We start from the raw sequence: 27,794 nt of genomic DNA, 5'->3' as shown, positions 1-27,794 counted from the left end.
TTAATTATATAAATTTGTTTAGTTTCATTCCATTTTATTTTAGTGCATTTTATGTCCCCTGATTATCTTTTTAGTTTCATGTCTAGGTTAAAAAGCAAGCTTTGTTTTTGTTTATTTTGTGAAATATAGACTGATTTATTTGCTTAAGTGTCTTTCCATGATAGTTTGTACTGCATAAATGACTAAATTAATGTCATTTGAAATGAAGACAGAAAATAACAGAGATTTGAGTTTTGCTTCAGTGATACGTTAAGTGAATAACAATTATTCCCCCCAGGATCCATAAAAAGACTACCCATCTCTACCTACCCTTTTTTTTCGATAGTACTTTTATAATTCAGGTCAGATATATACTGAAAAAAAGAGGTTAAATGTTTTAAAGGGGTGGTTTACTGCCTTTTTTCTTTGCTTGATTGTGTTTATGGGGTGCAATATAACATGTCTTCGTGTTTCGTTTGTTAAAAAACAATTATTATTTTTCATAAATTTCACCTTTATTGTAAGCCGCTTTGTCCTCTGTCATTTGAACGACCGGTTGACTTCCTGATTCTATGAAACCACTCCCTCAGAAACAGGCAATGGGCTCTGATTGGTTAGTTGGGCCGGTGTGTTGTGATTGGCTAAACTGCGTACTGCACATTGTTCGGAAACTTCACACCTATTACCTTTACGGGCGACAGTTGCATGTGCTCCGGTCAAATGTAAATAATGGTGTCAATATTGCCGTATCAGTTTGAGCCAGAATCAGACCCAGAAAGTGGTAATGAAGAGAGTCAAGCAGAACCTCCGCAAACACGGCTCTTACAAAACGTTTCTGAATGTACATTTTTTAAAAATTATTATTCTCTCAAAGAATTTCGATACGCTGTTACTTGAAAATGCTACTGCTGTTTGTTAGCTTTTGAGATACGGTTTTCTCCTGATTAAACATTTAATATAACTGAATACATGACTGAGTAATTACATGAAAAATTACGTCATAAAGTATACATGGAAAATACATTTACAAAATTAGTACATAATTACAAATTTGGGTCCAAAATGTTTGTACGCGTTTGTCATAGACACAAGAAATAGCATAACTAACTGGCTACTAAAGCCAGCGTTGGCATTTGTTTACGTCCTTGATAAAACTAAAACATTACGTCTGAAATTATACATGCAAATACATTTTAAATTATTAAATCTTACTTACAGGTTGTGGCCCAACAACTGCTGCCTCTGGTTTTAAAAGTTGGAACTGCTCCATGTTTTAGTAATAGTTTCTGGTTGAATCCGGCATTGAACTCGTGTAGATTCTGGAAGCTGTCTTCCGTAAAATGCGCAGCACAGAGAGCTAAGTTACGATTGTAATTGTCAGGAACATAATCAAACATAAATTTTAGCCATTGTTGATGAACTACAGCGTCCGTAGGAAGCCCGAACACAGAAGACCTGACAGCTGGGTGAAAATAACACACTTTCGACGGCATGGCTACAGCTCTCCACTATAACTCTTCCTCTTCAACAAAGCCGCAGAACATGGCCTCGCCCCCTTTTTTGCATGTTCCGGAGGGAGGGTTGATGTAAATTTATGGGTTTGTTACGTATAAAACCCGGGAAGTATCTCGTTGTAGTCCCATTTGAGTTGTTTTTGTAGGCATTAAACGTCCTGATTTTTAAAAGACGATATCTCTGTTTATGTTGAACTTTCAGTGCAGCAACTTTGCAGATACTGTTCATGCACCAACAGCAACATTACACACTATTTAAAATGAAAAAAGTGAAATCGCAATCAACCACCTCTTTAATACACTCCAAATGTCAGTGGGGTTTTGTCACGGTGCACACACGAGGGAGGAACCAGGAACACGCAGACAAGGATATAAACTCAAATAACACTTTACTGACATCAAGGCAGGGCAAGACCAGGCAAGGCAGGGTAAGACACAGACATCCAACACCGGGGATAACGAGTAGACCAGACGAAGTTTAACTGAACAGACAGAACTATAAATACACACGCAAATCATAGATAATGAGACAAACACGGCTAGACAAGAATTAACTAATGATTACGCTTAACAAGGACAGGAAACAAACCAAATATGGGCACAAGGGGCAGGAACACATGACAGACACACAACAGTTCCCTGACATAACTCCCCCCTTCCGAAAGGCTCGTCCCGAGCCTTAACAGTTCCATCGGGGAGGGGGGGTGGGCGCTCTGGAGGCCTCTCAGGACAGACACGGACCACAGGACGGGGACCTCCAGAGCGGAACAGACAGACAGGACCCATGGCGGAGCAGGGAGCTCAGGAGGCCATGGCAGGTGGTAACTGTGGCCATGGCATCCTTCGTCGGCCCACCCACTCCACCCAGAGCTCTACTACCCCCCCCCAAAATTTCCATGGGGAATCCAGGGGGTATCAGGAGCCCTCCGGGGCTAGACAGACAAAACACGACAAGACACGACAGAAACCCTCCAGGGTCAGACAAACACGACAGGACATCCCACAGGAACCAGAAGCCCTCCTGGGCTGGCTAGGAAGCTGAGTCTTCCTCTGGGCATGACGAGGAGTCAGGGGCCCTCACAGGGTCCCTCAGCGACCTCCTCCACTTCTGCGACAGGGGGGGCAAGCGGCTGCGACTGGCCTCCATGGCCACAACTCAAGGAGCCGCCTGCCCCAGACGAGTCTCCATGGACAAGACAAGACATGGCATGACAAGGTAAGTTTAAAATGTTCCTGTGGGCACAACAAACACAAACACGGCTCTCCTGGCCGTGACATGTGGACTTGATCCACGGAGAGGGTATCGGCGACCGGCAGGCTTGAGTCAGCGGCAATCCGGTGGGCTTGAGTCAGCGGCAATCCGGTGGGCTTGAGTCAGCGGCGGACCGGCGGGCATTGAGTCAGAGGCGGACCGGCGGGCATTGAGTCAGAGGCGGACCGGCGGCGTGCACAGGGGAGCCGCGGACGGCGGCGTGAACAGGGGGAGCCGCCGACGGTGGGTTGGCTTTCCCCACGGACGGCGGACTTGGGTGAACCGCAGGTAGCGGCGTGATCTCCCGCGAACGGCGGGCTCGGTGTGCCGCGGACGGCGGCGTGAACTCCCGCGAACGGCGGGCTCGGTGTGCCGCGGACGGCGGCGTGAACTCCCGCGAACGGCGGGCTCGGTGTGAGCGGCGAGGTTGGGATAGCCGCGGGCAGCGGCGGATATCTCCCGCGATCGGCGGGCTTGACTCAGCGGCGATCCCGCGGGCTTGACTTGAGGGCTCGCGGCCAGCGGACTCGCGGCACTCGCCGCGATCCCGCCGAACTCCCACGCCCACTAGACGCAGGCTAAGGCAGGATGACGAGCGGCGACTTCCATGCCGCGAGGGACAGACAAAACAGGAACAAACAAAAGACTTTTCAAAACGAAAAACAAAACCGAGGTGAAGGGGCGCCGCTTACTGTGTTGGTCTGGTCTTCTGTCACGGTGCACACACGAGGGAGGAACCAGGAACACGCAGACAAGGATATAAACTCAAATAACACTTTACTGACATCAAGGCAGGGCAAGACCAGGCAAGGCAGGGTAAGACACAGACATCCAACACCGGGGATAACGAGTAGACCAGACGAAGTTTAACTGAACAGACAGAACTATAAATACACACGCAAATCATAGATAATGAGACAAACACGGCTAGACAAGAATTAACTAATGATTACGCTTAACAAGGACAGGAAACAAACCAAATATGGGCACAAGGGGCAGGAACACATGACAGACACACAACAGTTCCCTGACAGGTTTGTGTGAGAGTATTTTTTTACTTTTAGCACAAAAGCACAAAAAACAAAAAATCAGCAGCAGAGGGAAGACAGAAAGTTTGAGGCTAAAGGAAAGGGTCTAGACAAAGCTGTGTGTTTGTGTGTGAGGGGTACAGCGGATGGCCAAAAAACCCAATGTCTGTCTTTCTCAGGTCTTCAGAGAGGTTCACTAAACATTCCTCACAGGCAGAGGGAGGAAGAGGGTAAACTTATTAACATAAGGACAGAGTCCTCAGCCAATCGGCAGCAGGGAGAGGGAATGTCAGGATTGAGAAGGAACTAGGAAGGTGTCAGATTACCCTATGCATTCTTCCCTCCTCCTTTTGCTGGAGAGGGAGAGAGAGAGAGCACAGGACAGACGCAGAGAGAGCAAGTGCGTTCAAGAGAGAGAAGTATATGGGAAATTCTCATTCTTGCCCTCTGACATCACGGAATTGGAGTATGTGTTAGAAGCTGCCTGGACTTTCTGCCCGACGGAGATTTGACAAAGAGCTGGACATCCGAGGTAGTTTTCACCGGGGGTCATATCTGAGGCAGTTAAGTGCTGTCTGGAGTCCCAGAGACTCACACAGCGGGGCTGAAAATGAATTATCTGGTGAGTGTGTTAACTGTTCTCATTGTTGTGTGAACGCTTTAAGTTGGTTATGTTAAATGCCCTCGGGAAGTATATCTGGAGTGGATGGTGAAGTTTAGTCTTAGACAGAAAAAAAAAACAAGAGACACATATAGCATGTTTTCTTTTTGGTTTTCTTAAAATGATAAATGCTAAAAAGTCAATTAGAAGAACTAAGGTGTTTATGACAGCAACAAATCAAAACATGTAGACTAAAGGCTTCATAAAAGAGGCAATAATAATTATTGTAACACTTCACACAGAGGCCAGCGAAATACATCTGCGTAGTCTGAGGTTTTTAAAAATGGCCTTTTCTTAAGGAACAGTTTTGAAATCTTAGTAGAGAGTGTGAGAAAGCAGGCATAATGGAGGGAAGAGTGGAAGGAAAAGGAGCCCTGCTGCTGTGAGCTTCTCTGCTGACTCAGGAGAAAGCTGAAAGATTAAGGTTTTATGGAAAGAAGGAGGGAGAGTGAAAAAAGAGAAGGAGAGAAGAACAGCGTGAAGTGACGGGCCCAAGCATCCGTTCCTTGCCATTGTTTGAAAGTATTGGCGCCCGTTCAGCTTGTAAGAGTTTAGGAATGACACAATGCTTTGGTATTTGGATGTGAGAGTTGGGCTGTACTGTATTTCCGCCTGTGAGGAATCTGGACGCTGAGATTCACCCCCTGCAGAGGTTGGGATATTCCCCCGGCCATAGAAATGGACTTTGAAATGGTTATGGTCAATTATTAGTGCACTGAATATCAGAATGTGCATTGAAAACAGATGATGACTGGGTTTTTAAGAAGTTTGGAGCATAAAGAGTATGAATTTTATTTATTTTGTATTTAAATTCCCAGGCATTTCCTTTTCTTTTCATTTTTTGTGTTGGAAATTTGTACATTTTATAGTCTGTTGAAATCAGAGTAAGTTTATATCGGTTCCTCCTGAGGTGGTCCGTGATGAAGGAGGTGAGTTGTGTACATCTGTGAGTGGGCTGTTGACTTACTGAGATAACTCTTGAGTTGAGGTAACCAGGCTGAATCAGTTGCTAAGTTAAGAATGTTGAGTCATGTTGTGTTAGGGATCTTTAAATAAGAGAAAGACCCCTTCTTTAGAAGACAGCTGAGAAATCCACTTCCATCTCCCCCCTGCATTGCCTCTATGACTCAATCCTGGCTCACCCTCCAGCTCTTGTGTTTAGGAGGGAGGAATTCCCCATCGCTGACCTGAACCCCTCCACACTCTCTTGGGGGGTCTGACGGACAGGACCTGCTCCTCATCCTCATTATCAGTACCGCCGCAATCCTCATCCTCATTATTAGTACCGCTGCAATCCTCATCCTCATTATCAGTACCGCCACAAGATTTCGTATATATATATATATGTATATATAATTATTATAAAAAAATGCATTTTTTGGTGAACGCAGTAGGCAGTATAAGCACACGTGACGCGCCATTCCCGCATCTGTGCTCGCGCTCACGCTCACCTCATGTTTGCGGCTGAATACAGATTTTCATCATAATTAATGGACATCTAGGCTATATCAGGGAAAAGACATCAGCGCAGTTCAGTGCAGAGAAAAGAAAAAGCCCGAGATGAAGCCTGTGCATCACTTTCAGGTAACTACGTTCGTAAACCTGTGAAACTGTTTTAACTGTTGATTTTAGTAATCTAAAGTTTTAATGTCGGTAATAATTTCACCACCAACAACAACGCATCTGACTTAATATTCTAGTTTCCATGACTTGTATGTATTATATAAAATAACGAGGCGATAGGTTAATTAATAATCATCATATGGTTTAATTGAAAAACTGTTCAAATACATAATGTAATACAAAATAAACAATTTACATTATTACAAATGCCTGCAAAGGGCACCAAAAGCCTGGTAACTGCTGTTGTTCCACTTACAGGACGATCAAATCCTTGTTTAATATTGACCAAACATTTAATTTCAATAGGCCTATCCACAGAATTTAAAATTTTTGGCCACCTTTTTGCGATAGAAATGCTACAGCCTCTTTCATTTCTTCAACAAAAACATGTGGACATCACAACCCTTACCAAAATTGACCATGTTATCGTAGTAAAACTGCTTAATTTTATTTTGTGTGATTTCTGAATGCTTGAGACTATAAAATCAATCAGACAACGGTATTAATAAAATCATAGCCATAGTTAACTGTCTAGACTCTAGAGCTACAATTGTAGTTAATAAATAACACAACTGAATTACAATTTATTTATTTACTTTTATATTTTATTAAAGTTCTATTTTGTACTTATTATAGTAATTACAATTACTTAGTAATAACTGTGTACTAACCCTGAACCTACCCCTAAACCTAACCCTACCCCATGTAGTTACCTTATATTAACAATACTTTCTTTGGTAGGTACACTATAAGTACACTGTAAGTACATGTAAGTTCACGTACTGTAATATAAAGTGCAACCGAAAATCTGATTCTTTAGACATTGCTTTTTCATAGCTCGGGAAACTCTGTTTCATTTCATTGTTTCAGATGTTTCTCTTCAATGTATTTTGGGATAACTAAGACAACTTCTCTCATATAATATAAAGCTACAATCTGAATAATAATTTGAACAAGGAAGAATTTGATAAGAAATATTTCATTCCAGTTTCCAAATCTGAGCACGGATTTCAGCACTTCTTTTTCTGAAAAAGATCCAATTAAACCAGCCTAAGATTGTTTGCTGGTCTTAGCTGGTTTAGGCTGGTATTATCTGGTTTAATTTTAGCCAGAAAAGTGTCCAAAAACCAACCTAAAGCCACCTAATTGGGACCAACAAAGACCAGCAAATGCTGGTTTAAGACTTTTTTCCCTAGCAGGGTTTAACTTTATATCTGTATAGGAGAATTCATTTGGGATCTTTCTTTCCTATGGGTCTTTTTACAACCCTGTCCTTCATCTCATTGAACACGGGAGGCAGATATTGTTTAGCTGCCAGAGTTTAAAGTGAATATGTCTATACTCTGAGCTTTGCAACAAAGCATGAGAAATAAGTAGCTTATTTCAAAGACTTGGAGCTCTTCAAAGAAACAACATCAAGGGTTTCCAATACAATTGTGAGTACAGATAATGAAATGATCGTCATGTTTTCAATACCTATGTCTTACGCTGTTTGCAGCCGTGCACATTCCATCTGAGAGCTCCTCTTCCTGTCTTTGTATCTCAGGCCTCCTTGAGTTTATGGCCTTGTCGCTGTTATTGAACTTGTGGAATGACTGTTTGAGGTCGCAGTGACGCTCTGCACTGGAAAGGAATCATCGTGTTCCATTGAAGCCTGTCATTTTTGGATTTATTATTTGGGATTGGCAGGATTCTGGACATGTTTATGCAGTGATGAAGGTCCTTCGCTCAGGGTGAAGAGGAAAGAGTGTTTATAGCACACGCTGCAGTCCTTACGAAAATTCCCTCTGTCCTTGTTACACTCACGTTTATCTCTTTTTGACCGCCCAGCACTGTAAATCACGCCTTAAAGATCGCACATCAGCATTGTGTTGCCGTGGAAAAACATTGGCAGTAAACCAACACTTAGTCTTGGCCTGTAGCTACAAGAATCAGAGCTGTTTTTTCTTTTTGAAGAGGGTGTTGCAACCTCACCCTGCCAGGAAAGGAGGGGCATAGGAGGTGTCTTTGTGTGTTTTCCAGTGAACACGAGTGAAATGGATGATGGATGAGTGATGTTAAGTGCACATAGGAATGCAGTTGTGTTTGTGGGATGAGCTCTGGATGGAGACATTTTTAGGATTTGATTGTGTGATTTTTGTCTGGCTGTGAGTCACAGAGTGTGTCTGCAGTAGGGGATGCACCAATCAACGGTGGTGTCTGCATGTGTGCAGTAGTGTTGACTGTACCGAGGAAATTAAATAAAAAAGACGTACCGTATGGAAGTGTGACTGTGTGTCTGGTGGGGTGTGAGGTGGGCTGAAGGTGGAAGATGGAATGTGGGCTTATATCTGTGTTAAGTTGAAGCTGTGGAATGTGTTAGGAATGAAAGGATGGGCCTAAACTTGCACTAAGAATGCTACAAACCCACATGGACATTTCTAAATGAGACACACCATAGATTTCTATGAAGTGAAATGAAGTAGGAACTCTGCTGTTCAAAAGTTTGGGGTCAGTGAGATCAAAAGTGACGGTAAAGACAAAATAGTAGGTATCTTTACAAATCAAAATATTACATTACAAAAGATTCCTAATTCAAATAGAACTTGTTAATCATCAGAGAATCCTGAAAAAACATATGATGGTTTCCACAAAAATATTAAGCTGCAAACTGTTGTGTAAACTGTTTTCAGTATTGATAATAACAAGGAATTTTTCTTGAGCATAATCAGCATATTAAAATTATTTATGAAATATTAGTGTAATAGTGTAATGACTGCTGAAAATAATGCCTTCACAGAATACATAGCATTTTAAAATATATTAAAATTTAAAAGTTGTTTTAAATGGTAAAATGTTTTCATAATATTACTGTTTTTACTGTATTTTTGTAATGTATAAATACAGATTTGGTGAGCATAAAAAATAAAAAAAATTTAATAAAAAAATGTAAAAATCTTACAGAAGTCTTTAAATGGTAGTGTGTGTATATATAAAATATATTACAATTATTATCAAATTTGAATAATTAATTACATTTATTAGTGTTTATTTATAAGTATAGTATAAATATTATTAAATTTTATTATAAATTTCACAAATAAGGTATAAGAATCAGTACAAAAATCAAATAAAATAATAAAGTGTTCCAAAATGCTTCACTGTTAATCTTATTATGTCTGAGAATGGATATAAATCATATTTCTCGATATTTATGTTGTAAACTGTGACTGTATCATTTTTTTTGCTTAGGTTTGTACACACACTCAAACTAACGATTAATTATGTGCCTCCCAGCCTTTGCTCTTTTCCTCCACAGGCCTGTTGTTGGTGCTCAAGTCTGGTCTTGTCTCTTGTAAACTCACCTATATAGTGAAAATAGAGCAGGCCACTGGCCCACTGTTTGTCTCTGCCATCAACCTTCTGCTATTGTCTTCCTTTCTGTCGAGGTTTTCAGGTCCCTTCCTGTAAATAGAGCAAGTTTGTGCCCCACTTACATTGTATATTTCCAGCATGCTTCTCCCTTAAAGGAGACATTCATCCGGTTCATATACTTTGAAGTTCTCTTAGGAGAAATAGACACTGTTTATTGTAATCTGAAACGGATAGTTCTGTCATTGTTTACTCACTCTCATGCTGTTTTTAAACCTGTATGATTTTCTGAATGGAGAAATTCATACCAAAATCTTGCATGAGGTTTAATAAATGATGACAAAATCATTATTAGGTGGTCTATTTCTTTGTGACCTTCTTTCCATGTGTGTGTGTCATACACGTCTGACACAGCTGATTGCGGCAAACGTCCAAACACTCGTCTGGCTGTCTGAGTCACATCTCTGAGTCTCAGCTCTGATGACTATCGCTGCTGTCTGATACAGCGTCTGCTCCTTGTGTGTATGTCTGAAAATGTGTCTACAACAGCTTACCATCCTAAACTCCACCCGCCTTATAATTACTTCAGCCAACCTGCTACTTATGCAACCAGTGAGCCCCTCAGAATAACAACCTGACCGCAGAATAACACCCAAACCTCATATATAGACGGGAGAATTTAGAAACCTCTCATATGTTCTGGCAACACAGCTCAGATAAAATGGATAGCTTTTGTTCTTGTTTGGTCAGGCTCAGGTGTCTTATGCGAACGACAAAACAGAGACGGCCTTGTTTTGTCTGCAGCGCCCATCTGTTTTTAAACCAATAAAAACTTTTGATGAGGTAGGAAACATTTTCTCCCAGAGCTCAGGAGGTGGATGTGTGATGAGAATAGACCTGAGACAGATGAGACTCTATCTTTAATGTGGTGTGAATGAAAACCAGGCCGTGAGGGACAAAAGTACAGCCTGTTTGAACTGAACCTCAATGACAATCATTTACTCAATTGAAATATGGGAAGATTTTCAGAGCTTCAGTTAAACAATCAGTGCTCAAGTGCACATAGCTTCTCTTTCGTTTGTGATCACGCTGCATTGATATTAAAATTCTGGTCGCTGTTTTTTATGTGTAGATTATATGTGACCATGGACGACAAAACCAGTCAAATTTATTGAAATTGAGATTTATATATCATCTAAAAGCTGAATAAATAAGCGTTCCATTGATGTATGGTTTGTTATGATAGGACAGTATTTGGCCGAGATACAACTATTTGAAAATCGCCTTTAAAGTTGTCCAAATTAAGTTCTTAGCAATGCATATTATTATTTAAAAATGAAGTTTTGATATATTTTTATGGTAAGAAATTGACAAAATATCTTCATGGAACATGATCTGTACTTAATATCTTAATGATTTTTGGCATAAAAGCAAAATCAATAATTTTGACCCATACAGTGTTTTTTTGGCTATTGCTACAAATATATCCCAGCGACTTAAAACTGGTTTTGTGGTCCAGGGTCACATGTTATTTTATGTCCTGTTGTCATATTATAACCTATAATGTCTAATATAAAAATTCTAAAGAGTTTTAATAAATAAAAAACCTAACAACAGTCATTTTAAATTCAAATTTAAAATTTAAATTTAAAGTAAAATCAAACATAAATTTATGATGTACGGTATGAAAAATGGATATTCAAGATTACATTTAACAGTGTTAATAAAGGAATAATTTACATTAAAGATTAATTTTAAGTGAATGTCAGCATGCAAAATAAAATGTCCAACATCAACTGATACAATAAATAAAAATAAACTCTAATATCAGCTGTCATTTATTGTTATCGACTTTTATTATACATTATGAATTAGGTTTTATTTATATATTTCAGTTTTTTTTTTTTTTTTTTTAGTTTTAGTGCTTTTGGTAATTCAATTGTTTTTTTTTTGTTGTTTTTTTTCAATTGTCCTTTAAAAATATTTCAATATCATTTTAATTTATTTTATTTCAGTTTTAATAATTTTAGTACTTTAACTGAAACATATTTATTACAGTTGGGTGACATTTCTCTCTTTTTTTAATTTTATGTCAGCTAATTTATGTCAGCTTTATTTTAATTACCAAAAATTTGTAATAGTTTTATTAAAAAACAAAACAAAAAAAAAACAGTCCAATGGGCAAAAAGCTCAATGTGGGTGCTCCACCACACAAGAATATGAACCAAAAAAATCTAAGTGGGTACACCACAGCTCCAGAAATGGAAGGAAATAGAAATAGAATTCGTCTAAGCTTTTTTTCTATTTCTGGAGCTATGGTGTGCCCACTTTGATTTTTTTGATTAATAGTTTTAGTAACCAATAACAACACTGTGACAACAACTGTTATGGCTATATTGTGCTTTCCAGTGACTGTGTTCATGAGATGATCTTTAGCTGTGGTTTAGAGGTGTTCGTATACTGTCTCTGTACCCTTGAAGCTATTGAGCTCACACACACTCACAATAACACACAAAACACACTACCTGCCCCCACCTTGCTAACTTTACTAGTGTTTGTCCCACGGGGTCGTGTAGAGGCACCAGACAAAAGCTGTTCAGACACCCCCCATAACAATACAAACACACACACACACACACTGACCTGTCTGTACAGAGCGCGCTGCAGCAGCTGCCACATTACCTCCTGTTCAGTGGCTCTGTCTGAATGAAGCGTTTACTCTGCCCCTTCCTTCCTTCCCTCTCTCACAGGTCCACATCCCTCTTTCCTCTTCCCTCCATCCTGTGGAATTCTCTTTCATTCTCAACATTTCCATCTCTGTCAATTTTATCCCAATTATTCAAGAGATAATTCGCCCGAAAATTAAAGTTCTGGTATTATTTAAGGTATGTTCACACCAAGGACAATACTTAATAACTATAACAATAAAGTTTTAATAATTGTTCTAATTCTGTGAGAATAGGCAAATCCACATCACAATTCTGCCCTACAAAGGCAAAAGACATTAACTCTCTAGAGCAGACCTGGGCATTGTACGGCCCCCGGGCCACATCCGGCCCTCTGGCTATCCTTGACCATGAGGTAATTCGTGAATTAAAAGTCAATCGCAAATAGATGTAATTAGGTGTACGCAAGGCAACTGCTTTGTTTCCTGATAATGAAACAACTTAAAATCAGTTCAAAACGTTGCTTTTGTAAAATAATGAAAGCAGGACGCGCTTTCTGCCATCTCTGAAGCTGGAACGCTCCAGAAAAAAAGAACCTAAATTCAGCGTACGGCTGCCTCACAGACATGTGAAATAGGCTATATCTGGAGAAAGTTTAAAATGTCTACTTTTAAATGAACCAATTCAAAAACAAATATTTCCTGATTATTGTAATCTGTATGAAGATTGCATTTCTCTCTAAAGGAGTGTCCAGTAGGCTACTCTGGAGATGAGAGAGAATTAATAAATAATTGAAATATCTCCTTTTTTCCCAACACATTCGTAATCATTAGGCGACATTTGCCTGTGCTTGGTTGCAAACTTTATAGGCTATGTTTGCTTGAGCGTGGAATATATTGAAGCTCATTGGATTATTAGCTTTAATATAAACATGCAATTAGTTAATAATGACTTAAATGAACGACTAGTTAAGTTGTTGGGGGCAGCCCTATTAAATAGTCTACCAGCTAGACGTCTCTGTTAAAGCATTTTAGCTACGCTTTTCCATTGTCAGATAAATTCCGCTTTCAGAACTGTCACGTCCGTAACGGAGAGATGTCTGTCCGTAACATTGATTTTTCCTCTGAAACACAAAAACAAATTTATTTAAATAAAAAAATAGCCTATGTAGGCTATATTTTCTGTTGTTAATATCCAACGCTTTCCATCCATCAGATATTATTGCTTCTAGGCTGTGCATTGTAAAGCACAGAAAGTCTACAAATAGGCCGTTGTCTCCCAGAAACTCGGGTCTTTAGTTTTGTCACATCCGTAACGCATGTGTATCCTATTTTCCTCATCGTTTATAGACTGATACTTTACTGATGTCTGGACTTTCAGTGGTATAGAAAAATATAAAGAGATGGTCCAATATAGCTATTGGTACTAATGAATACATTCTATGAGAATGTGTGTTTCAGATTTTGACTGCAAATGTCACGTTCATAATCTTTTTTTTTCTTAAAGAAAAATTACTTTAACGTTTTTTATTTGTCCAGCCAAATTAATTACAGGTAGGACACTGGAAATTTGGCAATTAGATGTTTTAGTAATGACAATTATCTACATTACAAATTTGTGAGCTCAAACTTGATTTTTACCCCTATTTTGAAGTTACTGTACTCTGCCTTTGCATTGTCTGCAAAAAGTGTGAAGTCACACCAAGGCAAAATGCAGTAACTTCAACGTTATCAATATTTGGTTGCTGATCACCATTTACAAAATCATTACAATAACACCTGTATAAAATCTACTGATCATGGGCTATCTCATATTGGCTATTGCATATAGTAATGTGACTGTATTAATGTTCTATAATATAATTTTTTTTTTTTTTTTTTTTTTTTTTGACTGTAACAAGCAGACTAAAAGTAAAACGTGACCGTTTTGCAACCAATTTATTTGCTATCCTCAGTAATGTAAAAAAGAATGCTAGACATAGTATAATTGCTTTTATATTGACTGGAATGACCTAAAAGAACGAATTGTGGATTTAGCCTATGTGAATGCCAGCAAGCAGGAATAATGCTCAGAATGCTTGTGGATTAAACATCTCTGACGACGTTCATCTCCATGGATTGATTTTCTCGGGTTACAAGAAAAGGTAGGATATGGATTTAATTGCGAACTGTTAGTAGGCTACTGATTTTATGATTGATCATGCTACATGTTACGGCATTCGAGTCCACACACGTCCAACTAGAAGTGACAGCCTGGTGAATAATCTGCAGTATAAAAAGGAAAAAAAATCTTTAAAGTTTATTCACGATTACGTATTGCTGCCAAGGCATCTAGTCTTTGCAGTGCTTTGTTATATGGAGCTGTTTGGTAGATCACGATCTATCTTTCATTTGTCTACACCGTAATTTAAATGCGGCATACAGTAAAAATAGGCAGAACACCATATCCAAGCCGTAACCGTAACTTCATTTTGATGCGCAGTTAAACAAATGTAGAACGCCATAACTCAATTTGAGCGTTCCAAACAAAGCAAAAGAGTCGTAACTGGTGTTATACGGTGTTCTGCCTTGGTTTCCCCAGGGCTGTTCAAAGTTATGTTTGAGACCACCCATTATTTTCTCGGAAAAACAACTAAATTGACTCAAGATACTTATGCACATGATAAAAGATGTATTGAATGTCCCAAAAATATCAAGTTACTTCCCAAAATCGAAGTTATGGTCTTTTGCCTTTGCACGGCAGAATTGTAATGACAACAACAGAAGAACGATATTATTGGAGTCACTTTCAGAATGATTTTTTCCCACCTGATGAATGCTGAAAACATTGACAGCCAGTCAGAATCCACCCGCCTTTAAAGAGCTCGACAGAACGCTAATATAATTATTGTTATAGTTGTCTTTATAATTTTCTTTCTTGGTGTGAACAGGCCTTTACTCACCCTCAAGTCATTCTAAGTGTCATTGTTTAAAAAAGTATGCAAAAACTATAATAAAACAGCTTAGTAATTTGACAGCCCCAGTCCTCATTCATATTCATTATTTGAAACGAGTTACCAGTATATTCTTAAAAAAGCCACACGGGCGAGTTGCTAAATGATAACAGAATTGTACATTTTTGGGAATAATTTAAACCCTGTAACATGTGGCCTGCTAAACGCTCCTGTGCTCATTGCTTTTAAATGCAAATGGAAGAACGTTTTGTCCTTTGGATGATAAGTTTCCTTTCTTCTCCATTCTCTTCCTCCATCTCCTTTATCCGTTCTCGCTGTCTTTCTCTAGGGATAATAAAGTTAAGCATCAGTCTCTGTCTGCTCGAGCCACAGGACAAGTGTTTGACCTGAACATTTCTATGGTGATCATCACCAGGGAGAAATGAAGCGAAACTCTCATCATCCCCTTATCTAATACAAGCCACTTTACTATTTCTCAAACAATGCCTTAATAACAGTGTTGGCCAGTAACAAACTTACAGTAGTGTGACAGTAACAATAAAGCTTTTGCAGTAAGAAGATACTTTTTTCCAAAAAATAGCATTGTAGTGTGTTAAAGTGTTATATTGTCTTTAATGCTATATTGTATTTATATTTACACTGTTCACACAGATTTATAGTCGAAAAAATGCTTTGTCCTAAAATGTCTCTCTCTTTTTCAAATTGCACTGGGAAGGCTAATAATTATAATAATAATTTTAGAGAATCGTTTCATTAATAAATGATTCAATGATTCATTTGAGTAATCTGTGAAATTTAGCATTTTATGTGGCAAAATTGCTAAATGCTATTGTTTGTTATAGTGTTTTTGATTTTGGTTATATAAATTACAGCGATTCTAGGTTTATCAGTAGTATTTCATGGTGACAGATAATTAAAAATCTGTCACCAAGACTAAATTAAAAGCTAGTGTAGAGACAAAAAAAATTAACAACATTCAATCAGCATCACATGTATTGAGATGGTTCTTTGTATGAATCAGTCAGAAAGACTCATGAAGTCTTTTGTTGCAAAAACAGGATTCAGTGGGAAATATTGCTTTGGCTAGCTACTTTTTCAAAAGTTTAGTTTGACTGTAGCTTAACTGCTTTTAGTGATGAATAGCTCCAGGTATTTTCAAAGCAGCTTCCCATTACTGCTTGATAAATGCAGATGCACACCGGAAAACACCCTTGAGGAACCAACTCATTTTCTGTCGTTGTTTAATGCACAGTTCTTTACTGTTTTACTTTACAATTGTCGGAGATGCAAGGTGTGATTTATCCTGGGCTGTGAAGATGCTAATAGATCCATTGATCAATAGTCAAATATTCCCATCTCTGTTATTTTCCTTCATTTATCCTCCTGCTGTTGTCTTAATGCTGATGTGCCTGTGTTCTCCTGTGTACATTCCCAACAAATGAGAAAACATTCAATGTCACTGAATCATCGACTTGCTCTTACATGTAAACCCTTGTGAATCACTCCCTAAACGTCCTGTGTCCTGATCGACAGAGACTGAATTGTGGAGAAGTGGGAGAGAGACAGAAAGAGACAGACAGAGAAGCTTGGCATACTTTCTGTAATGGAGGCAAAGTTCAACAGCTCGTGATGTCATCAGTCCTCCAGAGCCTTTTTGCTTGGCAGGAAAATATTCTCATGAAAAAACGAGTGTAGAATAGCCCAGAAAGCACACAGCACTTCTTCTCTGCTGCAATTTCCTGCAAAATTTGCTGTCCTATTTTTTTAGAGTGTATTTATCTGATGTAAAGTAAAGTCCTGGGATGAAACTCTAGATAGCGCAGTCTGATAGGTCATGCTCAATCTGACACAATGACATCATATCACATGGTGCAGCTGATTGGTTTATATTTGTATCAGGAGCCAATGAGCTCGCTGCTCAACATTCAAATACTTGGCTAGTGCTTGATGTAGCAGTTGCAGCACGTTTCAGAAATCGTCTTCACCTTCTCCAGCTCCACCTGTATAGATCTGCTACAGGGTGATTTATGTATGCTATGGGGCGATTTCATATATGTTATATGTGCAGCAGCAGTATTTCTTACATGCTCACAGCAGCATGTTGTGGATGTATTGGCAGTAACAAAATCAATATTTGTTGACAAAGAAATCCTACTGTTGCTCATTGCGCTCAGCCCTTGTCAAAATGTCCCATTCCTTTGCAGAGACTCCCAAAGAATGGCTTAAACCCATGGAGTTAATGAGCTCTCTCAGCTGGTCTGAGTGCTTCTCATTATTTTGCCATTGTGTGTGTGAGTTTGAATGGATAGAGGGGGCTGTGAAGGTATGCATGCATGCATTTGTGCGTGTACATTCACACATTCCTCAATCTGTACGTGCATCAGTGCTCTGTGCATGTGCCAGCACTACATGGTGACATCTCAACCAGCTGCTCACAGGCAGTAAAGCCTCTCGGACGCTATTGTGTTGTGTCCAGTCTTGGTCTCCTCCAGCTTTAAGGGAGACACTACAGGGACTGTCCCTCACCCGTGCAGCACAGGCAGGGCATTCATCTGTCAGATATGCCATCCGTGAGCCTCTCCTCTCTCTCCTCCAGCTCCGAGCACAGAGACACCATTCATCAGAGCACTGCCGCTCTCCACACAGACCTTTAAAACACACAGGGAAGGATTCACGCAGAATGAATTGCGCCCGCTGATAGCGTGCTGTCTACGTTGTTTCAGCACTGAACGATGCAAACAAGGCCAAAAAATGTTGCCCTGAGCGCAGTTTGTATGGCACAATTCCAGATATTGTGGGCACTGAGGAGTTTCTGTGTACAGAGGTGCATAATTAGCATTATACCACAGGGATGCTGAATGAAGATGTAGCTGCAGGCTGTGCTGGCTGTATCTCATTTCACATCACCTACTAGCCCAGATTTTATGTTAAAAACAGATGGACAGAGGTGCTCGGATAATGTACTATATTTTCATTGAGTATGTGATATCAGCTTTTCTGATGTTCCAGTGGCAAAATGTGTGAATACATTCTCAAAAATACACTTTTACATCATAAGTGAAGTACCAGTACAGTAGCGAACAAAAATGTATGTTTGTAAAGTTTTAAATTAAGTCTCTCAGAGGTTGAATTTTTTTGGTGAGAAATATAGTAAAATTGTAATATTGTGAAACTGTTTTCTATTTTAAAATATTTTAAAATGTAGTTTATTCCTGTGATGGCAAAGCTGAATTCTTCAGTCTCACATGATCCTTCAGCAATCATTCTAATATGCTGATTTGAGGCACAAGAAACATGTTTTTTTTTCCTGTTGTCAGTGTTGAAAACATTTGTGATGCTTAATTTGTCTGTGATTTTTCTCCCTAGGATTCTAGCATGAAATAGAAATCTTTTGTAACGTCTTTATTGTCACTTTTAAACTATTTTAATGCATATTTTCTAAATAAACATGTTACTTTAAATTTTCGTCAAAAAAAAATTTAAGTATTCAGCAATTTCTTATTTCTTTCTCTCCAAAAATTAGCCTAATACAACAATATAACAATATGAATCTTTTAGGCACTATTGTACAAGATGAAGACCAAAAATTGTGTACCTAATATTTCATCTTTATCATTCTCGTGCCACCACAGAGAATTATGGGATACATTTTTATCACACAAGTCTGACATCTCATAAACCAGCTAATTGAGTAATTAGTTTTTTTTAGCAAACTTTATTGCTGCTGTAGTATCTCACAGTAATGAATACAAACTAAAATGCACGGTCAAAATTTACAATGCAAACTGTATAATAAATACCAATTTGCCTCCGTGCCATAATACATGAATTGATGCCTCCAGTCTGAAAAGAGTTTCCCACTGGTAATCACAACTTTGTGATGGTGTTCATGCAGAGCTCATTTCGTAAATACGATCATTCCTACATGACTCGAAGGCAGCGTGTGTCCTGACAGGGGAGGTCTGTTAGTAATCAAACACCTGCTGGCTATCTGCTGTGCTGCATCAATCACCTGTGAGCTTGAGCTCAAAACTCTCGCAAACCATAGTGAACTCACGGTAGGAGAGCAGCAGACGGGGGTGCGAGGGGGACATGGAGCTCTCTGTGTTGGAAATGAGCTGTTCTGTACTGTTCTCTTGCACAAAGACCCTCTACTGAATCACTCAATAGCAGAGATGTTTTGTCTTGATTGAAGCTAAACTAGTCTATTCTTCTCTTTTTTTCCCCTTTAACAGTTGTAGAGGGTTTCCGCGGCACACAGTGAACGATCACAATCAGCCAATCAAACGCTGTGATTTTGTTGAGAGGACAGTGATGAAGTACTGCTGGTTGACTGTGGCTTTATTAAGATGGCTCGTAGAGCGGTGGTACACGTGTCTATTGGACCTGTGCCAGTGCTCTTGTGCCAGAGAAAAGGGGTTGGACTGGTCCAGGGGGCCGAATTGCAAATATTTGTTTAAGTGTCAAAGACCAGCCGCACTTGTGGGTGGCATTGTAAATGAGAGGACAGATGGAGTCCATGGTGTGTAAATGTGTCGGGAAGTGGTTTAGAGCAAATAGACAAAATGTAAAAAACAATGGGGTCACAGACCCTGTTTACACCTGCTATTAAGATCTTGATTGATCTGATCAGAAGTGGTCTTGAACTTTATAACTATAAAGATCAATTATTATGTTGGTGTTTTACAGCATATTGAAGTTCAAAAAGGTAAAAAAATAAAATAAAATAAAAATTGAAAGGCAGTTTTTCATAATTCTACATTACATTATTGTATTATATTAAAATATAAGTATTTATGTTTGTTATATATACACTACCATTCCAAATTTTGGGACAGTGAGATTAAAAAAAAAATAGTTTAGCAAGCATTAGGCTGATTAAAAAGGAGAGTAAAGACATTTATAATGTTACAAAAGATTTCAATTGCTGTTCTTTTGAATTTTCTACTCATCAAAGAAATTTGAAAGAAAAAAATATATATCACTGTTTCCACAAACTGTTCTGCAGCTGTTTTTAACATTTAAAACAATAAGAAATGTTTCTTGATCGCCAAATCAGCATATTAAAATGATTTCTGAAGGATCGTGTGACGCTGAAGACTGGAGTAATGGCTGCTGAAAATTCAGATTTGCAGAAATAAATTACATTTTAATATAAAAAATAGAAATAGTTTTTTTAAACTGTGATCATTTTTTTTGCTGTGTTATTTGATCAAATAAATGCAGCCTTGGTGAACATAAGAGACAATCCGGGTGTTATACGAGATTATTTGTGAACCAAACTCAATCTCTTTCTCTCTCCTCTCTTATAGAATGTGTTGGCAAAGGCCCTGTTTGACAATGTGGCAGAGTCTCCAGATGAGTTGTCCTTTCGCAAGGGCGACATCATGACTGTCCTGGAGCGGGACACGCAGGGGCTGGAAGGCTGGTGGCTCTGCTCGCTACACGGCCGTCAAGGCATCGTTCCTGGCAACCGGCTGAAGATCCTCGTGGGCATGTATGATAAACAGCAACAGCAGCAGTTACAGCAGCAAATGAGCCAACCAAGCCCAACCCAGAGCCATCTCAACTTGCCTCAGAGTGCCTACAGCAAGCTTCCCCCTGCATCCCAGTACACGGCCATGCACCCTGCCTTCTCCTCCAGCTCCGCCAACCTAACCAACCCAGACGGCGTCTACATGCTCCCCCCCAGCCACGGCCTGCCTGCTCCCTCCAGCCTCTACCAGGTGCCCACTGGCCCCCAACCTCCACAGCCCCAACCCAAAGCTCCCGCTGTGGCACAAAAGCAAAGGCAGGCACAGTACCCTCCCACCCCACAGGATGTCTACCAGGTGCCCCCCTCCATTAATGTACCAGGCCAGGACATCTACCAGGTGCCACCCACTGCAGGAGGGCCATGTCCTGGGCAGGATGTGTACCAGGTGCCACCCTCTGTGAACCAGACACAAGACGTTTACCAAATTCCCCCATCAATGGAGAGGAGCTGGGACTCTCCCAAACCCATGGGGAAGGTAGGGAAAGACTGTCTTGTATACACATACGTGTAACACATTTTCAGACATTTACTTTCATTACAAACAACAAAACCTGAAAGAAGTATTTTATTTTATTTTTCATTTAATTTTATTTATATATCATTGTTTTTTAAATCAATATCAAATCAAAATGAATGTTATTTACTTTCTTAAAATATATGTCCTTTTTTATTATTTGTGGTTTTATGGAAACATTATTTCACCCTATATACAGATACTACATCAATGTCCTTCTGACAATTCATTGGTGCGTATTATTTAATTTTTTTTAAATTAAAATATATTTCTTTTCTTCACTGCTATTTAAATCTAAAATATGTCATATTTGGGAAGTAAATCAGGAACAGCATTTAAAGTTGGCCATGGTCATATACAAGGACATGTAATATCTTGGAAAACATACAGGAAGACAAGAGAAATATAGGCAGAGGAAAGGAGGGTGTGTGATGGAGGAGAGGAGGGTGTAATAGACGGTCATAAATAATGCAGAGTTTGATAACGCCAGTGACCGTGGGCAGCACAGAGTCAGTAAGCAGGTTTTTTTTCGAGTGGTAACCACAGGTTGAAGCTGTGGGCAGTGATGGTCCCTTGAGAGCATTGCAGGCAACTCTTAGGGCACTGAGCCATATGCCACGACTGCCGCAGCGACGGGGGAAATGAAGTGTAAAGATGGGAGGATGAATTGAGGAGAGGATCAGCTGCAGGCCTGCTCACTGTTAGCCACCTGTCAACTCTGCTCTACCTACAGCCATAAAGATGAGACATGACTCAGTGTCACTGGTTCTGGTCAACATGACATGGTTACATAGATATTTAACCTATAGCATGCTAATGAGAAGCTATGATATTAGCGTGACCACATCATTACTTTCTTGATGATTATATAACAAACAACTGAATGTGATCAGGCAGTTTCAACCACTATGACAGTCACATTCTCATTGTGTGGAAAGTTTCCACTTCAAAAAAAGTACTGTGGCGGCACCTTGGTAGATTTAAGTCATTGTGTTATACAGGGTTCTCACGGTTCTGGAAAATTTAAAAGTATAATTTCCAGGCCTGGAAAGATTTAGTAAAATACAAAAACTGGGGTTTGTGAGGAAACTGCAGAGGGCTTGTGAGTTGATAGCTATAATAATTATAATTCATAAAAATGTCAAATTTAATAAATTATTGATAAATAAAAACAATCAAAATTTTATAAAGTGACTAAAAAAAGTGATATTTTATTTGGTTTACCTTAATTCATGTCATGTGACCATTTACCAATATCAGAGAACCATGATTGAGCAAATGTGTTGGTAAATTATTTTTCGTCAAAGGGGTTCAACTAAAAAAAGTTTGGGAATCCCTGCTATAGTCTACATTCAATATAAAAATGTATAGTTGTGCTATTTGGCTAGAAATTGTTCTTTGTCGGTGTATTATCTACAAAGTGATTTAAAAAATCCTTATCTAGTCATCATTAATGACTGGAGCAGTCCTGGAAAAATCATGCATTAATGTACCATTGTGTTTTCAAGGTATCTCAAAGAATACCAAGGTATTACCATGGTATGTCCAATTTTTTTTTCATTGTAAAATGTTTGGCATGTTTTTGTTTTTTTCTTCTCAGTTGTTAGCCAGTAAGTTTAATTAATTAGAAAAAAGTAAATGAAAACCATTCTGACCTTGGAGTCTGTGCCATTCAAAGGCGAGACTGAAAATAATCAAACTGAAATACCTCAACAAGATTCTGATTCTTCACATTTTATAAGTGGTTTAACGTTTAGCTCAGCTTTGATTAGAGGACTTTTGTATCATTTTTTTTGTCTGTCCTCAGCCTTGGTTTTTCAAGCAACCATTTTTTCCTTTACCATATTCACTTTGTACAGAGTCTGTGAGAAACTACCAGCAATTCATTGCCTCTCGTGTCATATGAGTAATTGATAGTCAGTTGAAAGTTGGTAGAGTCTGTGCAGCAAACCCAATGGCTGAAGGATCGATACTGATGGCAGTGGCCCAAAAACTTGCTAACACCCTGAGTTCTGCAGTGAGGGGACAGAAATTGTGTGGATCAGTAGTCAAATCCAGATCACAGTCTAGTGATGAGTGCAGTGCTTATGTTCTTTAGGATTTGGGGCTGCGTTGAAGCCAAAGATAATGCAATATCATGTCTGCTTCCAGATTACAGATACATTCTCTCATGGCAGTTCTCCATCTTTGAACACTGTTGCTAGAGCAGTTTGAGAAGGAAGAGAACTAGGAACACAAGACATTTATTATCACGTCTTTCCGTGATCCTTCTTTGAAGCATTAGTCCTACATTTCTATTTGCAATGCTTGTCTTGTGGTTTTCGTTTCATGTGGTTTATGAGGGGAGATTTTGATGTGTTTTCTCCTAATGTCCTCTATTATGATCACTTGTCCTTGTGCCCACAGTCCCTCTACCACTGACAGTTTTTCATTATGTGATAAGAGTTCCTGTTGAGAGAGGAGAGGATGGATACACACTCATGCACACACATAGACACACAGACAACACACATATAGAAGAGCGCTGAAAACACCTTTATAATCTTGTTCTGCTTAATAAAAGAATGTATTTCAGAGCAGAAATACTCCAGTTGGTTAGTTTTCTCAAGGTTCATGACAAATCAATCAATCAATCAATCAATCAATCAATCAATCAATCAATCAATCAATCAAATGAATTCGAAACAGTGATAAATTATAAAATTTTTGGCTGTGTGTTATTGATTATATGTTTAAAAGCTACTGCATATTTGAAGTTCAAAATACACCTTATAAGTTTTTTTTTGTTTTTTTAAGAAATTTCTACTTTTATTTACACTCTTAAAAATAAAGGCGCTTCAGAAGGTTCTTTAAAGGGATAGTTCACCCAAAAATGAAAATTCTGTCATAATTTACTCACCCTCAAATAGTTCCAAACCTGTATGAATGTCTTTGTTCTGCTGAACACAAAGGAAGATATTCTGAAGAATGTGGGAAACAGAGCAGTTCTGGGGCACCGTTGACTTCCAAGTATTTTTTTTTCCTACTATGGAAGTCAATGATGCCCCAAAAACAGCCTGGTTACAAACTTTCTTCAAAATATTTTCCTTTGTGTTTGGCAGAACAAAGAAATTCATACAGGTTTGGAAGTACTTGAGGGTGAGTAAATGATGACAGAATTTTCATTTTTGGGTGAACTATCCCTTTAAGCGATGCCATAGAATAACCATTTTGGTTCCACAAAGAACCATTCAGTCAAAGGTTCTTTAAAGAACCATGTCTTCCTTATTTGAAGAACCTTCTTTCACCACAAAGAACCTTTTGGTAAACAGAAAGGTTCTTCAGATGTTAAAGGTTCTTAATGGAACCATTTAGACAAAAAGGTTCTTCTATGTCATCATGAAGCACCTTTATTTTTAAGAGTGTTGCAAGAAGAGATTGTCTTGAACAAAAGTGACAGTAAAAACATTTATAATGTTATAAAATATTTTTATTTCAATTAATTGTTACTTTTAACTTTGTAATTATCACAGAATGCGGAAAAAAATGTACCATGGTTTTCACAAAAATATTAAACAGCACAACTGTTTTCAAAATTGAAAAAAATGTTTTTTTCCTGAGCACCAAATCACCATATTATAATGATTAGGACCACTTGACACCAAATATCGGAGTGATGGCTTCTGAAAATTCAGCTGTCACCGGGGCGAAAATATTTTTAAAATATATATTAAAATAGAAAACGTCTATTTTAAAATTATTTCAGAATATTACTGATGAATATTACTAATGAATGCTGCTATGGTGAATGTGACAAATTAATCAAAAACATTGAAAAAGTACCTACCCCAAAGTTTTCTACGGTAGTGAATATGGTATATTACAAGATAAATAATAAAATATTTTCTCAATGTGATTCACTATATTTCTCTTTGGGATCATGGGTAGTGTAGTTCTTTAGTGGGAATTTGGCTATGAATTCTGATTTAAATAATATTTTTGCTTAACTGTGGGCACTCACCCAGGCGATACTGTGGCAGCATTAAGAGGAGTTATATGACGACTGTGGATAGGGTCAGGGTTAGGACTGAGGGATTGTGATAAAGCAGCTGGAACAACTGAGCCGTGTGTCACATCAAAGACATGCGCAGACAGGGTGTGTTAGCACGCGACCCACAAAGCCCCAGCACGCTCCTCCAACGGCCAGGAGTTTAATACTGTCTGAATGAATCATCATCATCATCATCTCTTATATATGGAAGTCATTTCTGCCTCAGAGTAAAGAAATAAAACAGATAATTGTGAGATTTAAGATTAAAATAAGAAATAAAATCACAATGTGATTTAAAATAAATAGCCATAATTCAGAGAAATAAAGTTGCAATTACTAGAAATGCAGTCTCAGTTATCATATTGGAATCGAGCTTTCATAACCATTTGCTATGTCGGTTTATATTAGTTTCTCCATCTGTTTCATTTTCTAAGAAGCTGAACTTGGTGACTCACATCAATAAAAATTCGATAAGAATGAACCTTAAACATGATGACATACTTCAATCAAACAGAATGCTATCTGTTAAGATATTTCTTATGAAATGAGACTGTAATACCGGATGTGACCTTCAGTTGTAAGAATAAGATTTATACATGTTTGTGACTCACCGCCACTAAGACTCACCTGCTGTCCTGCTTACACATTAACCAAAGTGAGCTTACACCATCAACTCTTAGTTGCACATTGACCATTAGAGTAAATAAGACTGATGGATGAAGAAAGATTTGAGCGTAAGCTTGTTCGTCCGGTTTAGGACCACATGAGCGTGTCACAGAGAGGGTTTGTGGGTGAGGTGTTTAGCTCTATTATGGATGCAGTCGAATGGACAGTGAAGAGGGGCAGCAGAGGTGGAAAAAGAGTCTTGGCTTATCTCTTTAATGGCCCCTGCTACAGCCATTCAGTATTCTGGACAGATAGCCGGGTTTATTAAGAAAAGGTGCGCTGGGAAACAGGAACGGGGAGATGGCAAAGGCTAGATTGAGATTCTGTGGTTGGTTTGCCGCACTGCCTGTTCTGAAAGTAAATGTGTAATCTTTGGAGACTTAGTTGAGGCTGCTCACCTGATCAGGCAGGGAAGAGGAGGTTGAGGGAGGACGTGCCGGCTTGGCTTATCTACAGGACCAGGCAGGCAGCGTTTAGAGGAGAGAGGGAGGGGAGAACATTGTGAGGAGACGGAATAAAGGAAGACCAGAGGGATCGTAGATCCATACTCCACCTAGACATCCAAAGAGCTACAGCAGTATGGAGAAACACACCAGTTTAACATCTGCTATCATAATGTTATCAGTGTGTTAAGCAATGCTATCAGTGAATTCCAAGCATCATTTTTACAGCATTGAAGGGCACTGCTAAAAAGGAATGTTATTCCAGGAAAACTGAGCCATGGAATTCTGTCTTCTAGACACATTCGCAAAGAATAAGACTAGAGCAATTTCTCACCAAACCTAAGGTTATTTACTTCAGGTAAAATCTTTTGCTTTTGTGCATCCATAAAGTATCTACAAAAAAAGTCTTTATATATATATTTAAGGGTGGTGATGGCGCAGTGGATAAGACACATGCCTTTAGTGTGAGAGACCCGGGTTCGAATCCACTGTGAGACACCAATGTGTCCCTGAGCAAGACACTTAACCCCTAGTTGCTCCAGAGGCGTGCGACCTCTGACATATATAGCAATTGTAAGTCGCTTTGGATAAAAGCGTCAGCTAAATGAATAAATGTAAATGTAAATATATTTTCATGTAATTTCTATGGCACCAAACAGATTAAAATAATTTAAATATTTTAGAAATAAAATACTATTTTCCTCAGGCTTCTGTCAGTTGATAGTTTAGAAACGAAAGTTGTAGTTCAGTTTTCATTTTGGGCCTTTACTATCACTATTTTTCAGTAGTATTTTAGTGCAGAGGGAATGGGAATACCGCTGGGTGCTTGTGTGCATCTTGTGGGAATTTCCCTCACTGGCTGGCACGTCTGTAATCTATTGCAACCCTCTCCCACCTCACATTCCTGAAGACCAGAGATACTCTTCCCTGCCTTTAGACTGCCTTCAAGGCATCGTGTTATTTTGGTTCTTTTTTTCTGCGTTTTTGCCTTTTATTTGATAGGATAGTAGGTAGACAGGAAACGAAGCTGAGAGAGAGGGGGGACGGGATTGGGAAAGGTCCGCAAGCCGGGACTCAAACTAATTAATTTATCTTCGGAACACTAATTAAGATATTTTGATGAAATCTGACAGCTTTATGACCCTCCATAGACAGCAACACAACTGACAAGTTCAAGGCTCAGGAAGGTAGTAAGGATATCGATAAAATAGTCCACGTGACATCGGGACATCAGATTTTTCATTGTTTATGATTCTTAAATTCGAGTGAATGCTTCAAATTAATTGATATAGAGAGGCAGATGATTCATTCGTAAACTGGACATCCCTGCCAAAGGCGCTCTCTATCTCTTTCTGTTCTTCCTTTTGATTCTTTTCTGCTCTGTGAGTACCTCAGAATACTGAATAGGGGAGCTCTTAATGGTTGTTTAAATAGTCTCAGTTCCCCTCAGGGGCCTATGTGTGATTTTAGCTTTGTATCTCTGGGCCTCACTGCAGTGCATTGTGGGCTTTTAAAGAGGGACTTTGATATTGGCCTCACATCACAGCGCATGAGTAAAGCATTGGCTGCTCCAGGGCA

The 27,794-nt window shown here is 38.9% G+C and overlaps 1 protein-coding gene across 3 annotated transcripts in view; it reads left to right on the top strand.

The window, feature by feature from the left end:
- The window catches only part of LOC306888569 (breast cancer anti-estrogen resistance protein 1-like), a 97,071-nt gene that overhangs the window by 42,194 nt on the left and 27,083 nt on the right, over positions 1 to 27,794 (top strand). For 2 of the 3 annotated variants that reach the window (XM_079446976.1, XM_079446974.1), the window contains one exon: positions 20,340 to 21,038. In XM_079446976.1, the coding sequence (XP_079303102.1) occupies positions 20,340 to 21,038 (699 nt within the window). Of the gene's footprint in view, positions 1 to 4,125; positions 4,396 to 20,339; positions 21,039 to 27,794 lie in introns of those variants that run through there. The other variant, XM_079446975.1, reaches the window with a different exon arrangement.

The sequence above is a fragment of the Barbus barbus genome (assembly GCF_936440315.1).
Source record: "Barbus barbus genome assembly, chromosome: 22".
Taxonomy (NCBI): domain Eukaryota; kingdom Metazoa; phylum Chordata; class Actinopteri; order Cypriniformes; family Cyprinidae; genus Barbus; species Barbus barbus.
The sequence above is the reverse complement of the archived record's forward strand: the minus strand, read 5'-3'. Positions and strand labels throughout refer to the sequence as shown.